The 21,623-nt window shown below is 38.1% G+C and overlaps 1 protein-coding gene across 1 annotated transcript in view; it reads left to right on the top strand.

The window, feature by feature from the left end:
• The window catches only part of RANBP9 (RAN binding protein 9), a gene marked incomplete at its 5' end in the record, with an annotated part of 104,659 nt that overhangs the window by 70,985 nt on the left and 12,051 nt on the right, over positions 1 to 21,623 (top strand). Inside the window, 6 exons of the mRNA XM_081086253.1 lie at positions 9,012 to 9,196; positions 12,049 to 12,161; positions 13,527 to 13,635; positions 15,052 to 15,242; positions 16,376 to 16,520; positions 19,962 to 20,083. Coding sequence (XP_080942379.1) covers positions 9,012 to 9,196; positions 12,049 to 12,161; positions 13,527 to 13,635; positions 15,052 to 15,242; positions 16,376 to 16,520; positions 19,962 to 20,083 — 865 coding nt within the window. The remainder of the gene's footprint in view (positions 1 to 9,011; positions 9,197 to 12,048; positions 12,162 to 13,526; positions 13,636 to 15,051; positions 15,243 to 16,375; positions 16,521 to 19,961; positions 20,084 to 21,623) is intronic.

Here is a 21,623-nt window from a genome sequence, read left to right as displayed (position 1 = left end):
TTAAGAAACATTGTAACAAATATAGAAGCTAAACAAAACCCCAGAAACCTGCTTTCAGCGAGCCGGGATCTCAGAGCTGGAGTTATACATTGTTTCCATTATAGAACCGAAACAAACCAGATACCTGCTTTCAGCAGTGGAGGCCTAAGGGCTGGAGCCTCAGAGCTAAAGCTGGCCCAGAATAAAAAAAATAAAAGAAAAAAAGAAGCAGTTGGGAGCTTCCATCACCCGCCAGCCTGAAAACAGCCCTCAGCCCCTCACCCAGACTGGCCAGGCACCCCAGTGGGGACCCCCACCCTGAAGGGTGTGTGACCATCTGCAAACAGCCATCATCCCCTCATCCAGGCTGGCCAGGCACCCCAGTGGGGACCCCCACCCTGATCCAGGACACCCTTCAGGGCAAACCAGCCGGCCCCCACACGTGCACCAGGCCTCTATCCTATATAGTAAAAGGGTAATATGCCTCCCAGCACCGGGATCAGCGGAGCCACGAGGCCTCCTGGCACCAGGGTCAGTGTGACAGGGGGCAGCGCCCAAATCCCCTGATCGCCCTGAGGCTCTGTGTGTGACAGGGGGTGGGGCCACAACCTCTCTATCAGCCCTGCTCTGTTCTTGACAGGGGAAGGCGCCCCAACCCCCTGATCAGCCCTGCTCTGTGCCTGATACGGGGGAGCTCCCCAACCCCCTGATTGCCCTGTGGCTCTGTGTGTGATAGGGTGCAGCCCAACCCCCTGATCAGGCCTGCTCTGTGTGTGACAGGGTGCGGTGCCCCAACACCCCCCCACCCCCCACGGGACCTGCTCTGTGTGTGACAGGGTAGAGCAATAACCTCCCCATCGGCCCTGCCCTGAGTGTGACAGTGGCGGCGCCCCAACCCCATGATCGGCCCTGCTCTGTGGGTGATAGAGGGAGATGCCCTAACTGCCCCCCACGGGCCCTGCTCTTCATGTGACGGGGTAGAGCCATAACCTCCCCATTGGCCCTGCCCTGAGTGTGACGGTGCGGCACCCCAACCTCCTGATCTGCCCTGCTCTTTGTGTGACAGGGCGGTGCCCCAACTCCCCTATGGGCCCTACTCTGTGAGTGACAGGAGGGAGTTCCCCAACCCCCTGATCAGCCCTGCTCTGTGCGTGACAGGGGGGAGCTCCCCAAACCCCTGATCGACCCTGCTCTGTGCATGACAGGGTATGGAGGCCCAACCCCCTGATGGGCCCTGCTCTGTACGTGAGGGGGTGGCGCTGAAACCTCCCCATCGACCCTGCCTTGAGTGTGACAGGGGGCGGTGCCCCAACCCCCCAATCAGCCCTACCCTGAGCATAACTAAGGGTGGCATCGCAATCTCCCGATCCGCCCTGCTCTGTGCGTGACAGGGGGCGGCGCCCCAACTTCCCAATCGGCCCTGGTCTGAGCCCTACCAGGGGCTGCACCTAGGGATTGGGCCTGCCCTCTGCCACCCGGGAGCAGGCCTAAGCCAGCAGGGCGTTATCTCCCGAGGGGTCCCAGACTGCGAGAGAGCACAGGCCGGCCTGAGGGACCCCCTCTTCCCCCCGAATGCACAAATTTTTGTGTACTGGGCCTCTAGTAGCAATATAAATTGACTAAAGTGTTTCCCAAACTTCTTATGTTCAGAGTCCAAGTTCTTAACACTTTTTTAATGTTGATGTCTGTGGTTTTATACATGACGTTGTCCTCTATGCCATCAAGAACATTTCTTAAGAGTTCTCCATTATGTCTGGTATTTTCTTCTAAGCTCCTGATTGCATTGTACAGGTTTTGTTGCTATCACTTTCTTAATATTGCCAGAAAGTATTAACCACAGGTTTTCTGACAATAGCCAGGACTCTTGTATTCTTTTCTTAGTTGGCTTATTGACTAAAATGTCTTAAGGTAGCAGTTTTCCTGTTTCATCAGGAAAAATAATCAAGTCCCAGATTTTTTTTGAGAGCTCATTTTTTAACAATTCACACCTGTGCCGGCAGTGACAGTTGCATCATAACAGCTGCCTGGCCAGATGTAGGATGCCATTGATTATAAGACACATTCCAGTTTCAGGGGTGTTTTGAGATGACAGGATACTCAGAGGCAGAGAAAAGACATCTAAGGTATAGATTATTAATATTCCTCAAGAAAATCCTAGAAAAACAGAAGAAATCAAAGCTATAGAAAAAACTTCGCTAACCCAAGAAAATTCAGAGTCTACAGACCAAAATTACCCACCAAGAAGCATTATTTAATAAGTAGTGGTGGGACAAATGTTTATGTTAAAAATACATATAATCTTAGGATTTTGTTTTATATTTATACCACAGTAAGTTCCAGATGGACTCAAGAGTATGAATAAAAAATAAGTATTTTTTTAAAAATCCACTGTAAGCCAAGAGAATTTTTTGATGAATTAGATGTGAAAATATGAGAATCAGTATCTAACTTCAAGATTTTGGACCTGAGGCCCCGTCTGGGTAGCTTAGTTGGTTGGAGTGTCGTCCCATATACCAAATGTTTGCTGGTTTGATCCCTCTCTCTCCCCCTCTCTCCCCCCGCCCCCCCCCCCCCCCCGTCCCCCTGTCCACCCTTCCCCCTTCCCCTCTTCCCCTCTCCTCTTCTCCTCCCCCTCCCCACCCCCCTAAGCTTGTCCTCCCTACAAGGATTAAAAAAGAAGAGCATCTTTGGTGAAGGGGGTAGGAGGGAAGGGTGGTTGAGCATAGGCGTGGATGGTGGTAGGTAGGTTGATGTTCAGAACCATTGCAAGCGTTTTGTAAGTTTCATTTGGAATTGGTTAAAGGACTTACCGGATGGATTTTTTTTCTCTCTTTTCGTGGCACTAAAATAAAATCAACTTGTCAGAGTGAGCAGATTCTTTGTTTCTTGGTAGATGGTGATCATTTATTTGGAAAAGGCTTAGCTGGTTGTGGAAATGTTTTTCTTACCTTCTAACTATTTTTTTGTCCCACTTTAGAATCCCCAGTTATGTTTTGCCTTGTCTATAATTAACCAGTGGTGATACTCAGTTTGTAACAGTGAGTAAAGTGGTGATTATGGTGATTGTGGTTTGGAGAGTTCTTTATTTTTATGACTGAGATCTTCTGGGACTTACACATGCAACATACCATTCTTCTACTTAAAAAGGGAGGAAAAAGTCTTCCCTTAAAGGGACCACCAAACAAGTATTTGTATGTGTTTTGTACCTGTGATGTGTCACTCTTTAGTTGTAGCATTAAATCCTGGTAGAGAGTATGTATATTTACAGAACAAAAAGTTTACCTAGACCAGTGATGGCGAACCTTTTGAACTTGGTGTGTCAGCATTTTGAAAAACCCTAACTTAACTCTGGTGTCGTGTCACATATAGAAATTTTTTGATATTTGCAGCCATAGTAAAACAAAGACTTATATTTTTGATATTTATTTTATATATTTAAATGCCATTTAACAAAAATCAACCAAAAAAATGAGTTTGCGTGTGACCTTTGACACGCGTATCATAGGTTCGCCATCACTGACCTATTAGAGTTATCATGGAGCACAGGGTGTTTATACAACTTGAAAACCTTAGATCTACTTCAGAATAATGTTTCTTCCCCAGCTTGCCTCACCAGTTTGAGAAATGTCCATTTATAAACTGACTAATTCAGTATGGGATTTAGTAAAGTTCTTTTGTTATAGAAGCATTTCTCATTTAAAATAATCCAGCTTTCCAGTTCCTTAGGCTGATTTGAAATCTTTTTATAGATACATTATTTGCTTTTATTTTCATAAAAAAAATATTTTAAATGAAATAAAGCTTATGCTATAGAGAATATGATTTTATTGTATATATTTAGCTTTTGAATAGTATCTATTTTTTCCTAAGGCAATAGAAATGAGGAGATCTATTTTTCTATTATCTTATTAGAGACTTAAATTATTCTCACTTTTGTCTAATTCTACATGGGCAGGAGTGATTTTTGTGTTGTTGTGTTGTTGTTTTTTGTTGTTGTTTGAGAAACAGTTTCCTGGGAGACATTGTTTTACATAAATCCATAATTGAGATACATACTACAACATGGATGGACCTCGAAACGTTATGCTAAATGAAAGAACCCAGTCACAAAAGACATACATTGTATAATTCTGTTTATACAAAATGTCCAGAATAGGCAAATCTTTAGGATCAGAAAGTAGATTAATGGTAATCAGAGTTACAGTGATGAGGAACGGGGAGTGACTGTGATGGGTATGGGTTACTTTTTTGGAGTGATGAAAATGTAAATTTGATAATGATGATGGCTGTACAACTCTGAGTAAACCAGAAACCATTGCATTGTTATATTCTACTTTTAGAAATCTATAATCTTGCAATTTAAGATTTCTATTACATTTTTTTAAAAATATATTTTTATTGATTTCAGAGAGGAACAAAGAAGGAGAGAGAGATAGAAACATCAATGATGAGAGAGAATCATTGACTGGCTGCCTCCTGCAAAGCCCCCTACTGGGGATTGAGCCTGCAACCCAGGCATGTGCCCTTGACTGGAATTGAACCCGGGACCCCTCAGTCTGCAGGCCGATGCTCTATCCACTGAGCCAAACCAGCTAGGGCTATTACATTTTTTAAATTTATAGTTTACCAGTTAAATGCTATGTCCTTAATTCCTTTTCCTCAAATTCTTTAGTTTTAAGGTCGAGTAAATGATATTAAAGCTTAGTTACTTTTCATTGAGCCCACCTGACTTTAACAGATTTTCAGTATTATATCACTTTATGATTACAACAGTGATATATAGTTTTAGTATGCAGATAATAGAAATGTTTAGAAATACACAAATGTGCCAGCCTCTTTAAATATGATGACTGTGTTACCTTGGGTATATATCCTTTCAAATCTATTTCTAAACTTATGTTAACCAGTATGTCCATTGTATAAATGTTTACAGAAAAGATGGGGTTATAGTTTATGTACTATTCTATAGCTTGCTTTCTTCATTTAGTAATATATATTGGGCATCTTTGTCAGTGTACACATTTTTTTACTTATTTTGTTTAATTTTATAATTTAACATTTATTGTGGCATCTTAGGATCTGTGGTCTGTCAGAATTTAATGGGCAGTGTTATTTCTTAGACATAAAATAATGGCATATCATAATTATTGGAGTCTGGGTTTCGGTCAATGTCCTATAAATGGACATTCTTTTTAATTTTTTATTTGCAATTACAAACAGTGCTATAGGACATATATCCTTGTATATGTTTGTTTTTCTATAGGATTACATTGTTACAAGTGAAATTGCTTTGTCAATTTTAATAGATTTTGCCAAAATTTCTTTTTAAAAGATCAGTTTACATTTCTGTGTACAGTGGAAGAGAGGGCTTATTTTCTCAAACTTCATCAATACTTGAGTATTCTCAGTCTTAAATCTTAACCTGATGTGCAAAAAAAAAATCAACTTGTTTTTATTTGCATTTTTTAAAATTGAACAAAGTGTTTTTATTGTAATTGAACTAGTAATCTTTGTCTACCTGTATTATGAGAATTTTTTATATTTGAAGTGATCCTTTCTCACATGTGTGGCAGATATTTGTTCTATAAAGTTTATTTTTCTTGACCTTTATGGCAGGTTTTGTCATAGGGAAGTTTGAAACTTTTTTTTAATCTAAAATGTTTTTGTCCCCCCCCCCCCCCAATTTTGTTGTTGTTCACACTATTACTGAAACCTTTGTAGGGCACATTTTTTTATCAGAGTATTCATGAATGCTGATTTTTGTAGTATTGATCTGAGTTCTTTTCCTGAATTTGTTAAGAAAAATTAAGGTTAGCAAACCATTTTAAAAGCATCTCTGTTTGGACGTTTCTGAACATCAGAATTATAAACTCTGCTTAATGAATAGGATTGCTTTTTATTCTATTTATATCCTTATTAAGAGCCTTGGCTTTATATCTTTTTGTTCTAAAACACATCATAATTTTGTAATGGGTTTTAGTGGGGAGAATACTGTGCTAGAAGTAGAGAGACCTGAGTTTTTTCCCTGTATGTCATTAATAAGTGGTGTTCTATTGGATAAATTCCTTAAACTCTAGGTCTGTTTTCTCATTGATGAAATGGGAAGGTCGTAGTAAATATTTGACTTGTTTTTGGCTTAAAATTCTAGTAACTTTCTGGTTTTGTTGATTATTAAGAGTCAGTGCTTTTTTGTGCATTGCATTATCATTTCTCCCCTTAACCCGATACAACTATATTTCTCAGTGTTTTAACACAGTACTCTTGTTTGTGATTTGGTTGCTCGGTTGTTCAGTTGTTTTTAAGCACATTCTTCTAGCTTTTTACTGTGAAATCTGTTTAAGCATCTTATACACAAATTATGCCCAATCATCTTTACATAATTTTGTTCAGAAAATATTTGTGATAATCAGTAAAGCAAAGAAATAAGACACAGAATGATGATGAAGTAGGATTTGGAGTTTTAAGAAGAAAAATTGGACTTAGATTTGGTGTCAGATAAACCTGTTCCAATCTTATCTCTGCCATAGTGTAGAAAGACCATGAGCAAGTTAATTTGCCCCTGAGTCTCAATCTCTGTAGTTTTATAATTGTAAACAGTAGTAATTACTTCACAGGATTATTATAATGACTAATCACAGCCATTTAGTAGACATTTAGTAACTCATTCTCTCTTTAGATGTAACAACTAGTGATAGAGCCAAAAGAAGGACTTTGATTTTTTTGTTTGTTTGTTTTTGTATACTTGAAGCTATTAAATTGATTAGCCTCAAAATCTTGGAGTATATCTAAATGCATTTCTTTATGAACTTTAAATTCATCCTTTTCCTCTCTTGAAATATGTGCATTTGAGTTTTTTATTTTTATATAGAGAATCCCCACTCTTAATAGGACTGTGTTTTGCTTATAACCATCTATCATATCTAATAAAAGACAAAAAGGGTAATTGACTGTACCTTCGCTACGCTTCCCATTGGCTAATCAGGGCAATATGCAAATTAATCGCCAACAAAGATGGTGGTTAATTTGCATACTAGGCTCCAAGCAGTGGAGCGAAGCCAAACGTACCCGAAGCCTGCCGAGCGGCAAGGCCTCATGGCACCGGGATCAGCAGAGCCGGGAGGCCTCACGCCCCTGGGATCAGCGGAGCCACCAGGCCTCACGGCCCCAGGATCAGCGGAGCAGCGAAGCCTGACGGCTGCAGGGGCGGGGGAGGGCGGGTCTCTGGCCAGAGCCCAGCCAGAGCGAAGGCCTGGGTCCCGGGTGCCAGAGGAAAACCGGTGCCAGCAGCCAAGGGAGGGGAAGGCCTAGTGCACGAATCTCTTCATGCAACAGGCCTCTAGTATATATATAAAAGCCTAAGCAATTGAACAACCAAATGATGGGTCGACTAGTTGCTATGACGTGCACTGACTACCAGGGGTCAGACGCTCAATGCAGGAGCTGCCTCCTCGTGGTCAGTGTGCTCCCACAGCGGGAGTGCCGCCCAACTGACCAATGGGTACCAGACACAGGGCTCACAGCTGGTGAGCGCCGCTGTGGTGGCGTGAGCCTCTCCCGATAGGGACTGACTGGGCGCGAGCCCGTGGCAGGTGCAGTGGGGCTGGGATGAGCAGGAGCGGTAGGCAGGAGTGGCAGGCAGCGACAGACTGGCAGTTTCAGGCCATTCCCTGCAGGCCATACTGAGGGACCCCACCAGTGCACGATTTCGTGCACCAGGCCTCTAGTCCTTTTATAAAGGCATCCCAAATAGACAAATAAATGAAATTAGTAAACTTTAAATAGCACTTGCCTAGTTAGGATTGTACTTTTGTGGTAACTAGCTTTCACATTCATTTCTAGAAATGCATCACATATCCTATCTAATAATAGACAAACATGGTAATTGACTGTACCTTCACTACACCTCCCATGGGCTAATCAGCACAATATGCAAATTAGCCACCAACAAAGATGGTGGCTAATTTGCATACTGCAGGCAGGGTGGGACAGTGCCATCCTGCCTGCCCTGCCGCCATCCGGGCCTGCTATCTGCGACCACGGGCGGACTGTGTGCGACCCGATCCGGGGTGGCTGGGCGGGCCAGCAGCGATCAGCCAGCCCGCCTGGGGAATCCTGTGTGCGACCCGCCCAGGGCATCCTGAGTGCACCCCAACCCCCAGATCGGGCCTGCCATCTGCCACCCGGGGAGCGGGCCTAAGCCAGCAGGTGGTTATCTCCCCAGGGGTCCCAGACTATGAGAGGGCACAAGTGGGGCTGAGGGACAGCCCTCACCCCTCTCCCCAACCAGTGCACAAATTTTTGTGCACCAGGCCTCTAGTATCATATATAAAAGGATAAACCTGAGTTATGTATTTATACTTGAATCTCTGTAACTAGTATATGACTTTCTTTTCTTAAATCCTCACCCAAGGACATATTCATTGATTTCTTTTTTCTTTTTAGAGACGGGGGTGGGGGGAGAGCATCAATGTGAGAGAGAAACAATCGGTTGCCTTCACATGGGCCTGGACCTGGGTCCGGAATTGAAACCAAGACCTTTCAGTGTATGGGACCCATTCCAACCAACTGAGCCACACTGGCCAGGACCTATATGACATATTCTTAAGAGCAATTTATTATTTATTAAAAATTTGTTTTCATGTGGTCTCTGAATAAAAAAGTACTGAGGTTGTCTCTTCCTTTTTCCTTCCTTCCTTCCTTCCTTCCTTCCTTCCTCCCTTCCTTCCTTCCTTCCTTCCTTCCTCCCTTCCTCCCTTCCTCCCTTCCTTCCTCCCTCCCTCCCTCCCTCCCTCCCTCCCTCCCTCCCTCCCTTCCTCCCTGATTAGATTACAAGAAATGAGATTTTTCTATCTGGTATAGATTGTATTTTAGAGTATTTGCTTTTAGTCTTCTTCTACTAGTTTTGGATTGAGATTTTAAAATATTTACAAACAAAATTAGTAGTTCTGTTGTTTTAAAGAAATAGCATTTGAAAGAATAAATGTCTTTAACATAAAAGGGAGAGATGCTTAGCGAAATGTGTTGTCTTACAGCCAAATTTATATCCCACCGTTGGGCTCCAGACACCAGGAGAGGTCGTTGATGCCAATTTTGGGCAACATCCTTTTGTGTTTGATATAGAAGACTACATGCGGGAGTGGAGAACCAAAATACAGGCACAGATAGACCGGTTTCCTATTGGAGATAGAGAAGGAGAATGGCAGACCATGATACAAAAGTAAGTGAAGAAATTTGAATGGATATTATTCAAAAGTACTTTTTTATAAAATACTAGAGGGCCCAGTACATGGATTCATGCACTGGTGGGATCCCTCGGTCTGGCCTTTGGGGATCAGGCTGAAACTGGTTCTCTGACATCCCCCAAGGGGTCCCAGATTGTAAGAGGGTGCAGGCCAGGCCAAGGAATCCCACCTGTGCACTATTGGGACTGGGGAGGGACCGCAGGAGGGCTCCAGGGCATGTCTGGCCCATCTCGCCCAGTCCCGATCAGCCGGACCTCAGCAGCAAGCTAACTTACTGGTCGGAGCGTCTGCCTCCTGGTGGTCAGTGCGGTCATAGTGACTGGTCGAACAGTCGGACACTTGGCATATTACGCTTTTATTATATAGGATGTTATTCTTTTGGTACAAAAGAATATTTTAATCTCTAAAAATAACTCACTTTTTTGAACAATTAAAAATAATGTTTGATTTGAACATACAGAATAGTATGTTAGTCTGACTTATTGATGGAAGAAATAAAGTGACACTAGATCACTTAGGTTAGGGTAATTCATTTTCTAGCATTAGTAATAGCATTTAATGATTTCCATAGGTTACATGATTCAGCTAATAATACTGCCAGTGCAAAAGATAAATTCAGAAAGATAATTTAGATTGCATAATTCAGGATCATGTTTTTTGACATGAATTTGACTATGTTGTTCAGGAGTTTAAATATTTATGGGGAAAAAATAATTACTACCCAATAAGAATAAGTATCAAAATAATGATAAAGTTTATATACTGGAATATAGACTTAATATGTATATTTGAGTTTTCAGGATTTGGCTACATTTTTCTAGTGAATGAGTTATTCTGTAAAAATAATGTCTGCTATTTTTTACTAATATTCCTTTTTTGCTAAGTATTTTTTATCATGTAGATTTAGGAAGGTTCTAATTGCTCCTATTCTAAATAGAAAAATCTGACCAATAACCTCTGGCTTAAGAAATTTTTAAAAATCTTATGATTATTTTAATGCCATTTGCTTGTATGTGCTATTATAAGACATTTAAAAGGAGGTAAAGGAAATAAAGCCAAGGAACAGTGAAGGTGAAGTTAGGATCCTAAGTTCAGGATAAATACTTAGGATCCAGTTAATAGCAGCAGGGGAGGGTGGGCAGCAGCAGAGTACACACTGGGAGTCAATAAAAGTACTGTAAAATGAATAACCTCTCATTTTTTACCAAAAATTTTCAATTTGTTTTATTAAGTTACTTTTTATGAAAAAGTAGAATTTCATTATGGAAGTCAGGAAAAATAATTCCTATGACAGTCACCTTTTTAGACTTACCTTTACTGAAAGGCTTAAGATAACACCAGATATCAGTAGTACTAAATGGTAGCTTATAAAGCTTGAAATAGTATAAACTTAAAAATGAAATAAACACCAGTAAGTTTAAATAGTCATTTTCACTACTATAACCAAAGAAAATGACGAATTCTTTCAGATACCATCAATCTGACACAGTTCATCTTAAACGTCTTTATAATTGCTTTGAACAGGCTGAAATTGAAAAATCTAATAAAGGTTTTTGTGTGTACCTTTTGGAGGAGATAATGATTGGAAGATATGTTGATGATTCTGAAAACATGCTTCTTCACTAGAGCAATTATCATCAGGTATTGCAGAATCTGCACTAGTACTTTTGTCCTGCAGTTGAAAGAATAGTGAACCCTGACCCAGAATCTCATAGTTGCCATGAATTAGAGCTAGGTAGGATAAGTTCCTGGGGTCACTGCCCTTTAATGCTTTGAAAATGGTCACCACTAAGCCTCATGGCAGGATAGTAGCAGAGGAAACAACATCTTATCCTACAGCCAGAGTTCTATGAGAGCCCCCACCCCAACCCCATTCTTCACGAAATAGACACTCACATGACCTCCTGGAAAGTTTATTTTCAAAGGTTCTGCCTCTTAAAATAATTTGAATTAAATGAAATAAAATGAAAAATCTGTTTTTTAAAATACCCTCTGGTCAATCCCACTTCCCTGAACCACTGCTTCTTCCTACCATTTTCTAGCAGGTCTTTAGTAGTCCAAATGAAGGCGGGTTTAAAGTTGAATATTTGGCTTTGACTATCTGGGTTAATATTGCTTAGTCAGCAATTTTTCTAAGTTTGTGGTTAAATGTAAATACATGTTTTGGCCTCTTGGTGGCTTATTCAAAATAAACCTGTTCTTTGGAAGAGTGTCACTTACATATAAATCACATTTGAATAATTAATATCCTGGTGCACAGCCATACTAATTGATTTAGATTAGAAGGCTGATTGGTATTTTCACCTTTATAGACTTTTTTTCTAGAAGATTATCCAAGTTCACTTTAGTACTTCTTGTGTTCACAACTTGTGATCCATCTACTATAATAGATAAAGAAAGGGGTTGAAGTCCAGAATACAAGGAGTTAATGTTATTTTACATTTGTTTTATTTTACAAAATGACAACACTTTACTGAGATAAGTTGTGATAAATGTGAAACAGGAATTATGGTGAGTAGGATTGAATATAAGGATAGGAAACAATCATACAGGACCTGGAGAAAATGGGGTGTCCTTGATTCTCTAATAATACTTATTTTTAGGGACAGTAGTCTCAACATAGCATTTGCAGTTATCGTTTTGGAAATACTACATGAAAGAACAAAATTATTTTTTGAACTTTAAACTTGAGGTTATTAAAGCTTTAATTATTTCAAGGGAATAGATTAGTTTTGTAACACCAGAGTAGACCTTGTTTATGTAAATTGTAGTATGAAGCATGTATTCTCTTGACTAAAAGTTGTGTTTCTTCTTTTTTTTTTTAAAGAATGGTTTCATCTTACTTAGTTCACCATGGGTACTGTGCCACAGCAGAGGCCTTTGCCAGATCTACAGACCAGACCGTTCTAGAAGAATTAGCTTCCATTAAGAATAGACAAAGTAAGGACTTATGGTGTATGGCTCACACTTGTTTTCAGATTATAGGTTTGGTTATATCGATCTTTATAAATTTTAAAATTGATGCCTCTGAAATTTATTTTTACTGATATTTTTTAAGATTACCTTTTAAAAATTCACATAGGACTTTGCTAGCATTCTGGATGTAGAAAGATATAATTTTGGAGACTTTGTAAGAATGTGTACCACTTTTTAAAAAATGTTTTATTGACCTTCCAGGAAATAAACATTTAGTAAAATGATTTTATTTATTAGTAAAGTAGCCCCATAATTAGATGTTAGTGGAGGTAATACAAGAAAGATAGATACCTTTGCATTTAAATTGCTATCTAAATTTAAGATAGTTTTGATCTTAAGCATTTATTACTTAGGTTCTAGTGCTTTTGGCCAGAGCAGTGAGGCCTGTTTTTACAAAGGTAAATCAGCATGATAAGTGTATCATAGTCATCATAAAAATGGTATATCCATCAGGAAGGGTGTAACGTGATTAGAGTATAGGCATAAAAACAAAACATGGGCAAAATCATGATGAATGAAAAGAAAAAATTTTTATAGGTCAAACTGCTATAATATCACTGAATACATTATATTGTAGCTACTGTATGCTTTGTCTCACTATATATATAATAAGCTCTTGTGAACAGGAAATGATCACATATTCTTTGTGTCCTCATCATCTAATATAACAAATACCTGACACAAGGAATGCTCAATGAGTGTCTGTTGAATTCAGAGCTTACTACGTCTAGCATTCTTTTAGTACTGCTTCAAAAAGTTATCATAATTACTTTCAACAATAAAGATATAAAATTAAAAGGTTATCATATTTGATAAGACATTTTGAGTATTATTTCTTTGACTTTCCTATGGTCTTTTTAAAAACCACTTTATTGAGGTATGGTTGACATATTAGAAGCTGTACATACTTATTGAATGTAATTTGATAAGTTTGGAGATTAGTATATGTGCATGAACCCTTCAACACACCATGTATGCCATAAAAATAGCCATCTTTTTTTTTTAAGATTTTTTAATTGATTTTTTTGAGAGTGAGGGATAGGGGGTTGGGGAGAGAGAGACATGGATGTGAAAGCAAAACATCAATGGACTGTCTCCTCCATGCCCCCTACCAGAGATTGAGCCAAAACCCTGGTGTGTGCCCTGACTGGGAATCACACTGGCAACCTTTTAGTGCACAGGACGACAACCAACCAACTGAGCCACACTGGCCAGGGCCATCTTTTTTACTTTAGTTTTTATTTCAGTATTGATTAACAGGTGTTTTTCTTATATGATAGTGTTTCTACTCTTTAAAAAATTAATCCTTTGCTCTTTTTCTCTAAATAGGAATTCAGAAATTGGTGTTAGCAGGAAGAATGGGAGAAGCCATTGAAACAACACAACAGTTATACCCAAGTTTACTTGAAAGAAATCCTAATCTTCTTTTCACATTGAAGTGAGTTTGTTTAATAAAATACGTTATATTTATTATATATGTGTGTTATATGTAATCAAAATAATTTCCATGTTTTAATTTTTGTTTAACCTTCTTTCAAATATTGACATAAAATTTTGTAATACAGCACGTTTAAATAACAGGTTACAAAAATACTTGTGTTGAGGAGTATAAACAGATGGCATCTTTTGTTTGGTTTTCTGTCATTCTATCTCTGTGTTTCCAAATGTGAAAATCTTACTTAGAAGATGGGAATCTATTTTTCCTTCTGCAAAGTACCTCATAGTAAGTCTGTGGCATTTTAAAAAATTGTGATAAATATGCATAACAAAAAATTGCCATTTTTACATGTACAGTTCAGTAGTATTAAGTACATCACATTGTTTTCTAATCAGTCCAACTGTCCATCTCCAGAACCTTTCTAACTAAAACTTGGTACCCATTAAACATTAACTCCCCATTTCTCCTCTCCCTACCTCCTGACAACTAACATTCTGTTTTCTGAATTTGAATTTGACTACCCTGTGTACCTCATATAAATGGAATTATGAAATATTTGTCCTTTGTTAACTGGCTTATTTCCCTTAGCATAATGTCCTCAAAGTTCATCTGTGTTGTAGCTCTGTCAGAATTTCCTTCCTTTTGCAGGCTGAATGTTATTCCATTGTATTCATATACCACATTTTGTTTATTCACTCATCCATCTTTGAGTTGTTCCCACAGTTGGGTATTGTGAATAATGCTGCTATGAATAGGGGTGATGAAATATCTGTTGGAATTCCATCGTGTTCTTATATCTGATTTGATTTGCTACCAAGTGCAAATATTATTTTGATTAAATTATTTGGGGGCTAAAATGGTAGTCCATTTTGATTTTATTATAGCTACAGATAAACTTTCATTTTCTTAGTAAATCTTGATGAAAGGACATACAGCTTTTGCATATAGTCTATTTTTCTGGAAAATTAAAAAATATTCTAACCAGTATATATATATATATGTATAAAGAGGTAATATGCTAATTGGTCCTAACAGTGTCACAGTCACAACAGTTCAACAGGCTGCATGCACACATACTATGGGTGGCAACAGGGATGGGGACTTCCGCCCCCAGCGGAGGTGTGTGCAGGCCTGCCCAGCACTAATGTCACGCTGCCTTGGAGGTGGAGGCTGCTTCAGATGGAGGCACGGGCAGGCAGGAGCTGGTGGGCGGGACTTCTGCTCCCAGGGGAGGCACGCACAGGCCTGCCCAGCGCTACCGTCATGCTGCCTGCGTGCGTCCCCACCCAGCGACTATCTTAAGGCCAAAGTTATTGATAAATACAAGTTATTAAAATGTCTCCTTTCAGAAATCTGTTGCTATTAAATAAATGGCTCTTTGAAGATTATCCAAGTAAATTTTTTTTCTTTTTTTAGAGTGCGTCAGTTTATAGAAATGGTGAATGGTACGGATAGTGAAGTACGGTGTTTGGGAGGCCGGAGTCCAAAATCTCAAGACAGTTATCCTGTTAGCCCTCGACCTTTTAGTAGTCCAAGTATGAGCCCCAGCCATGGAATGAATATCCACAGTTTAGCATCAGGCAAAGGAAGTGCTGCACATTTTTCTGGTGAGATTCAATCTTATGATATTATCTTTATATTTTTGCCCTTTATATTTTTGAACCACAATAAAATTTTAAAAAATCTAGATACTTCTGTAGCAGTTTTGCACATGTGTATACTTGATCTCAAGATACTCTGGAAGAAAAACTATGGTGGATCAGATGCCTGTGTTTTTAGTACCAGGAAGTAACTTGAGCTATTTCTGAGAATAAGTTATTTTAGCAGATCTTCATAAACAAACGCTAATGTTCAAGTTGTCTCTAGAAATTAAATCATAAATGTTTGGTAATGAAAACATATGTTTTAATGAAGTTTAAATTTGAAGGGGGTGATGTGTCTGTGATGTCTTATGCCACTAATCACCAAATCTAGCTGGGCTGCCTGCTATCTATCTTATTTTTTCTCAACCAAGACCAGTTCATTTTCTCTTGTTCCCCACCACCAACCTCCTGCCTCCCATTTTTGTTGTGTTTTTGTTTGTTTGTTTGTTTGCTCACCAGCCTCATTCTCCAAGGCTTTTGGTGTTCTCTTGATTAGAAGTCTCTCCTTTCTTAGCTTTTATGGTGATTTCTACAAGTTTATTTCTAATCCTCCTTAGTCTTCCTTCTTTGCTTGTCTCTTTCATTCTATTTTCCCATGGTGTTACCTTCCTCAGTACATTTAACTTTATAAAACAAGTCAAGTGGTCTTTCCTTTCCTTTCATAGAATAACAGCTTTGCTTTTTCTCAATCAGCATATAGCTCTGTTTTTATATCACCATCCTGTACAGTGCAGATGATTCTCATGTTTATATCCTTAGCTGCTTCCCCTCTTGAGTATCATATACAGTCACTTCAGACTTGGATTAATTCTTAGCCTTAATAAAATGGGGGTGATGATAACACGGCCCTCATGGGGGATTGATTCATAATGAAGCCTTCAATAAATGTTAGAGGAGATGATAATTATAGCTCACAATTAAGTGTACATATATCTTTTCAAAGAAGTTAACTGTTTACTATTTAAATAGTCCATTGATTTAAATAGTCCTATATTTTAAATACAAAAGTCAGAATATGGGTATATTATTTACAACCTAATAACAAATTAATGTTTGTTTTTATTTTCATGATCTGTCTTTTTCTTCTTTTTTTCCAGGTTTTGAAAATTGTAGTAATGGTGTAATATCAAATAAAGCACATCAATCATATTGCCATAGTAAACACCAGTCAACTAATTTGAATGTACCAGAACTGAACAGTATAAACATGTCAAGATCACAGCAAGTTAATAACTTCACCAGGTAATGATTTCTCTAGCTTTTACATTACTATAAGCAGCCTAAATCAGTTGTTATCATGTTTAATAATTTGGAAAATTTGAGTTGTATGCCCAATAATGGAGGTCTAGGAATTCCCAAGCCCTTCGAGAATAAAAGGTTAGGGAATAAGTTTCCCAAAGCTTTTCAATCTCTCAGTATGCATATAAGCTCTTTCCTTTGTTCCTTCTTATTACTCTCCATTTCCTTGCCCTTATAGTGAGGTTATAAGGACAAATGCAGGGCTCTGCAGTCTACTCTTCCTGCCATCACAGACCTATATAGATGATCACACACATACCATTTGTTATGTTTCCAAGTTAAGTCAAAGTATTGTATTTAACCTCTAGTATTAACATATGATACGTTTCCCTCTGTGTATATTTTTTTGCTGTAAATGTATGTGGAATGTTTACTGACTTTCAATTAACTAATTTTATAAAAACTCTTATTTAAGAGCCTATCTTTATGTAGCTTGACTATAGCAGATGTGGTTAAGTCATTTAGAACAGTGGTTGCCAGCTGATGGTCCGCAGACCACTGGTGGTCCGTGAGGTCCAAAAGGTTGGCAACCACTGATATAGAACATAGAGCATGAGGGTAGTATTGAGGACCTGTTGGATGTCAGCCATTTTGCTAGGCAGGAAGAGCTTTGAGAGAAAAGATGACTATCCTATATAATAAAAGGGTGATATGCAAATCAACTGAATGGCAGAATGACTGGTCGCTATGGCTCACACTAACCACCGGGGGGCAGATGCTCAACGCAGGAGCTGCCCCCTGGTGGTCAGTGCGCTCCTGACAGGAGCAGGCCTAAGCTGCAGCCAGACATCCCCGAGGGATCCTGGACTGTGAAAGGGCGCAGGTCAGGCTGAGGGCTGAGGTGTGTGTCATTCCCCCCACCCACTCCCCCACCCCCCAATGCACGAATGCTGTGCACTGGGCCTCTAGTATGTCATACTATACTCAGGTTTAATGTTCATGAAATCTATTAAAAGTTCCTGAAATGTAATCACCTGAATTCAATACTAGTGTGTGAAAGCAAAATCCTATGAATTCAGCCTGCCCAAATCATCTAGCATTTGAATCTTAATTTGGTTTAGAACTCATGTTATAACATTTTAAAAATAATTATAATGACCTTGGCTGGTGTGTCTCAGTTGGTTGAGCATTATCCTGTGCACTGAAAGGTTGCTGGTTTGATTCCTGGTCTGGGCACATGTACAGGTTGTGGGACTCTCTCTCTCTCTTTCTCTCTCTCCCTCCCTCCCTCCCTCTCCCTCTCTCCCTCTCTCCCTCTCCTTCTCCACCCCCTTTCCCTTCCTCGCACTCTAAAATCAATTTAAAAAATAACAAAAAAATAATGGATAGACTTTACAATTTGATGTTGGTTTGGTCTTATAACATGAATTGATTTGTCACACTACATTTTGGGGAAATTGTTCATCAGTGCAGATTTTATCAAAGGAGAGAGAACCTAACTTTTAGCAAGGAATCTTAATGGAAATATGACTCCAGAAAAAGAAATATATGTAAAAATCTGTTTTTGCAAATTTGGCAATTTATCAGAGTCTCCATGTTATCCTTCACAAGTGACCAAAATTTACTGAAGTAATGGTGTGTGGTACAGGCTATAATGGAGGTCCACAGAAGTCATATGAGAACAGTAGAAAAAGTAACTATCTTTTGCTGAGGAGGTCAGGGTAGTCTTTGACAGTAAAGATGACACAGTAAAAACAAAATTAGAATATTTAGTAGTAAAAATTATGTATGGGAATTTTAAAGGGTAAGATTTTAGTACTTTATCATTAATAGAGCATTCTGCCATTTTTTGCAATCAGTTGGTGAGTTTTCCTCTTAAATACTATCCTCATGGCAGGAAGTTGCTAAAGGGACCTATTATTACCTGAGTTCAGGGAAGGAAATGTAACATAAGGGGTTGATGACACAGCATTCTCCCTTGTGTTCAGTATAAGAAAATAAGCTTTTAAATCCCCTTAAACTGTTCAACAGTAACAGTTATTTTATAGTTGTTAATGGCTTTCCTTGCAACAGTATTGTGTAGTAGGCAAAAATGGTATTAACTATGAAAACCATTTTACAGATGTAGAGCTGAATAACAAAAAAGTAAATGTGTGGGCTTTTTTTAAGGTCAATAATTAGTAGCTAGTAAGTTGCAGAACTGAGACTACTTCCCAGGATTTGTGACTTCCAGACTTGTGCTTTTTCCATTATACTTCCCTCTATTTGAAAGTTTCCTCTCCATGCTAATGTCTGTTCTAGTTAACGTTACTTCTTCCAGGATTTTTGCCTTGATTTATATCCCCTCCACATGTGTCACTCCTTGTGATTAACTTTTATCATAGTAATAGTCCTTTGCAATACAATAACTTTTTTAGCTTTTAACAGGTAGTTTGCTCCTACAGGACAGAGGCAGTTTCATTATATCCTTAGCACCTAACATGGAACATGAAGAACTTGGCTCAGGGGCTCTTGAATGTGTATTGAATGAAAGAATCCCTCAAATAGTATATTGAATTGTTTTCTTAAAAAATGGTTTAGTATATCATTAAGATCACCAAAAGCTATGCTCTTAAGGATTTCTACTAAACATTGTTTTTAATGTTAATTTTTTTTAACAACTCTCAAAGGTCACCAATATAATACAAAGCTTTTCTGACTCATGGAGTTCTAAGGCAATTGCCACCTTCTTTATAGATCTCTGTCTTTTCACCAAATAGATTTTACTGATAGAAGTTGCACGTACCCACCCACACACACACGGTACTTAAACCACACACACAAGTCATGCAAGGTGTTAACCATCTCTGGTGGCATTATGCGTAGAGTGCTTTTTGTTCATCTGCATTCAATGTTCTTGGTTTTTCTAAGAAATGAATATCCCTTGCTTTTTTAATAGAAAAGGTCATTTTTATTTAAATATTTCCTAAATTTTCATCAAATGTTTCCTTTTGGGCTGTGTAATCGTTAGCTAGATCATCATAGGCAATTCTTAAAGATTAGGTATTTTTTGTTGCTTCCTGTGTGGATGAATCTGAAGGTCCTACATTGACTACTATAGTATGTCCAAATGTAGTTATTGGCACATAGTTATTCTGTAATGTAAAATGAGTGAAAATTGAAAACACACTAAATATCCAAATCAACATTTTTAAATTAAGATTTGGCAATACTTTTAGTATGTGTACTTTATTTCCCTTATCTCCAGGAGTACAACTTTGTTAAAAGTCAGCTACATATTTGGCTTTGAATATATTCAAGACTTAACTAAATACCTACTTTGAAGATTGCTTTTGTCTTATGAAATCATTTTTATAAGTAGGCTATGTAGTTGAGTAGTAATTTATTTTAAACTAAGCTGCAAGTATGCGATTTCTAAAATTAGGTTTGTTTTTTCATTTTCAGTAATGATGTAGACATGGAAACAGATCACTACTCCAATGGAGTTGGAGAAACTTCATCCAATGGTTTCCTAAATGGTAGCTCTAAACATGACCACGAAATGGAAGATTGTGACACCGAAATGGGTCTGCAGTGATATTTCTTACATTTTTAATAAAAAAATGATGACTACAAGGTTATGTTTTTATTCGTACTGATTTACAGCTGATGAGCATAAATCAAATTTAAAGATAGATGAATGTGCCATTGGATTTGATAATACACATTACTTCTCTTAAACTTTCTTGTGAGAGTGGGTTGCTAGACAGAGCAGAGTTACTTTATATTACTTTCTGAAGTTAAATGCTACAGAGTTTTCTTCGTTGTTAGCGCTGTCATTAGTGCAGTGGTACCAACTTAGTGTTAAATATCCTTTAGAGCAGCGGTCGCCAACCAGTGGTCCATGGACCACTGGCGGTCCATGAGGTCCGAAAGATTGGTGACCGCTGCTTTAGAGGATATTTAAGGTTGGAGATATAGAAAGGTTTTATACTTATTTTGCTGTAGCCAATAAAGGCCAAATGGGTAGAGATGCTTTTATAAATTCTAATCAAACAGAATTTCTTAAATTCATTTAATGAGAATATATGTGACTATTCATAGTTCAGTGCCTGGCACTTAGTAGGTACTTAAGTGTGACTCCACCTCCTCTTTCCCCTAAATTAAACCGTCATGCTTAATTTTACTTTCTGACAACTTGTGTAGTAAACTGCATTGTAAAGTTAAACCATCAGCAAACTTTCCCATCAGTTGGAAAGTGAACATTATTAAAGCTTATAAATTCTTCTTCATCAGAATTCCATAGCCAGCATTAGACTTTTTAGTATTTTGAGGTTAAAGGGTATTTTTTCAAATTGTTATGGGTATATATAAGAAACTACTTTATAAATGTAGTTATTATTTTATTATTTATACAGCTACCTTGTTGTTGGGGATTATGTATTCTACTGTAGAAATCCTTTTTTCAAGCAAGGAGTATGATTAAAAAGGCCGCCTAGTTTTATTTTATCAAATAATCAGCAACTTAAAAATTCAAAGAGTAATTTGAGCATAGTGTTTAAGAACAAGAGTTATACAGCCAAATTACCTGGATTCAAATTCTGCAACTGCCACTTACTAGCTGTGTAACCTTGGACAAGTTACTTAAGAGCTCTGTGTCTCAGTTTCTTCATCTGTAAAATGGATATTATAATAACTGCTTCATAGATCATTGTGACAATTAAATGAGCTAATCTGTGAAAAGCTAATAGAACAAAGTGCTTATTATATATCATCATAATCAATTGTGATTACATGTATTATTAGTAATTTAATTGGTTACATTATTAATCATTACTGTCAACCAAAATATATACCTTAAAATTATTTTCTAAAAGTAGTATTCTTCTGAGCGTAATGTTTTTATTGGAATTATTTAGCCTCCCTTAGCATCCAGGAATCATTTAATTCTGTCTCTATTCTATGGCAGTTAAAGTAGCCTGACAGGCAGTTATTAACTTTTTCTTTTTTTCTTAATGTTGCTTATTGTAGTTTTAGAGAATTGTGCTTAACTTTTTATAAAATTTCCCTTGACATATAGGTACATCCTAACACTGAGAAAGGTTGTCACCTGACTTTCAACTGCAT

The sequence above is a fragment of the Myotis nattereri genome (assembly GCF_964212035.1).
Source record: "Myotis nattereri genome assembly, chromosome: 3".
In the NCBI taxonomy this organism is placed as follows: Eukaryota; Metazoa; Chordata; class Mammalia; order Chiroptera; family Vespertilionidae; genus Myotis; species Myotis nattereri.
This window is presented reverse-complemented; position numbering and strand designations above follow the sequence as displayed.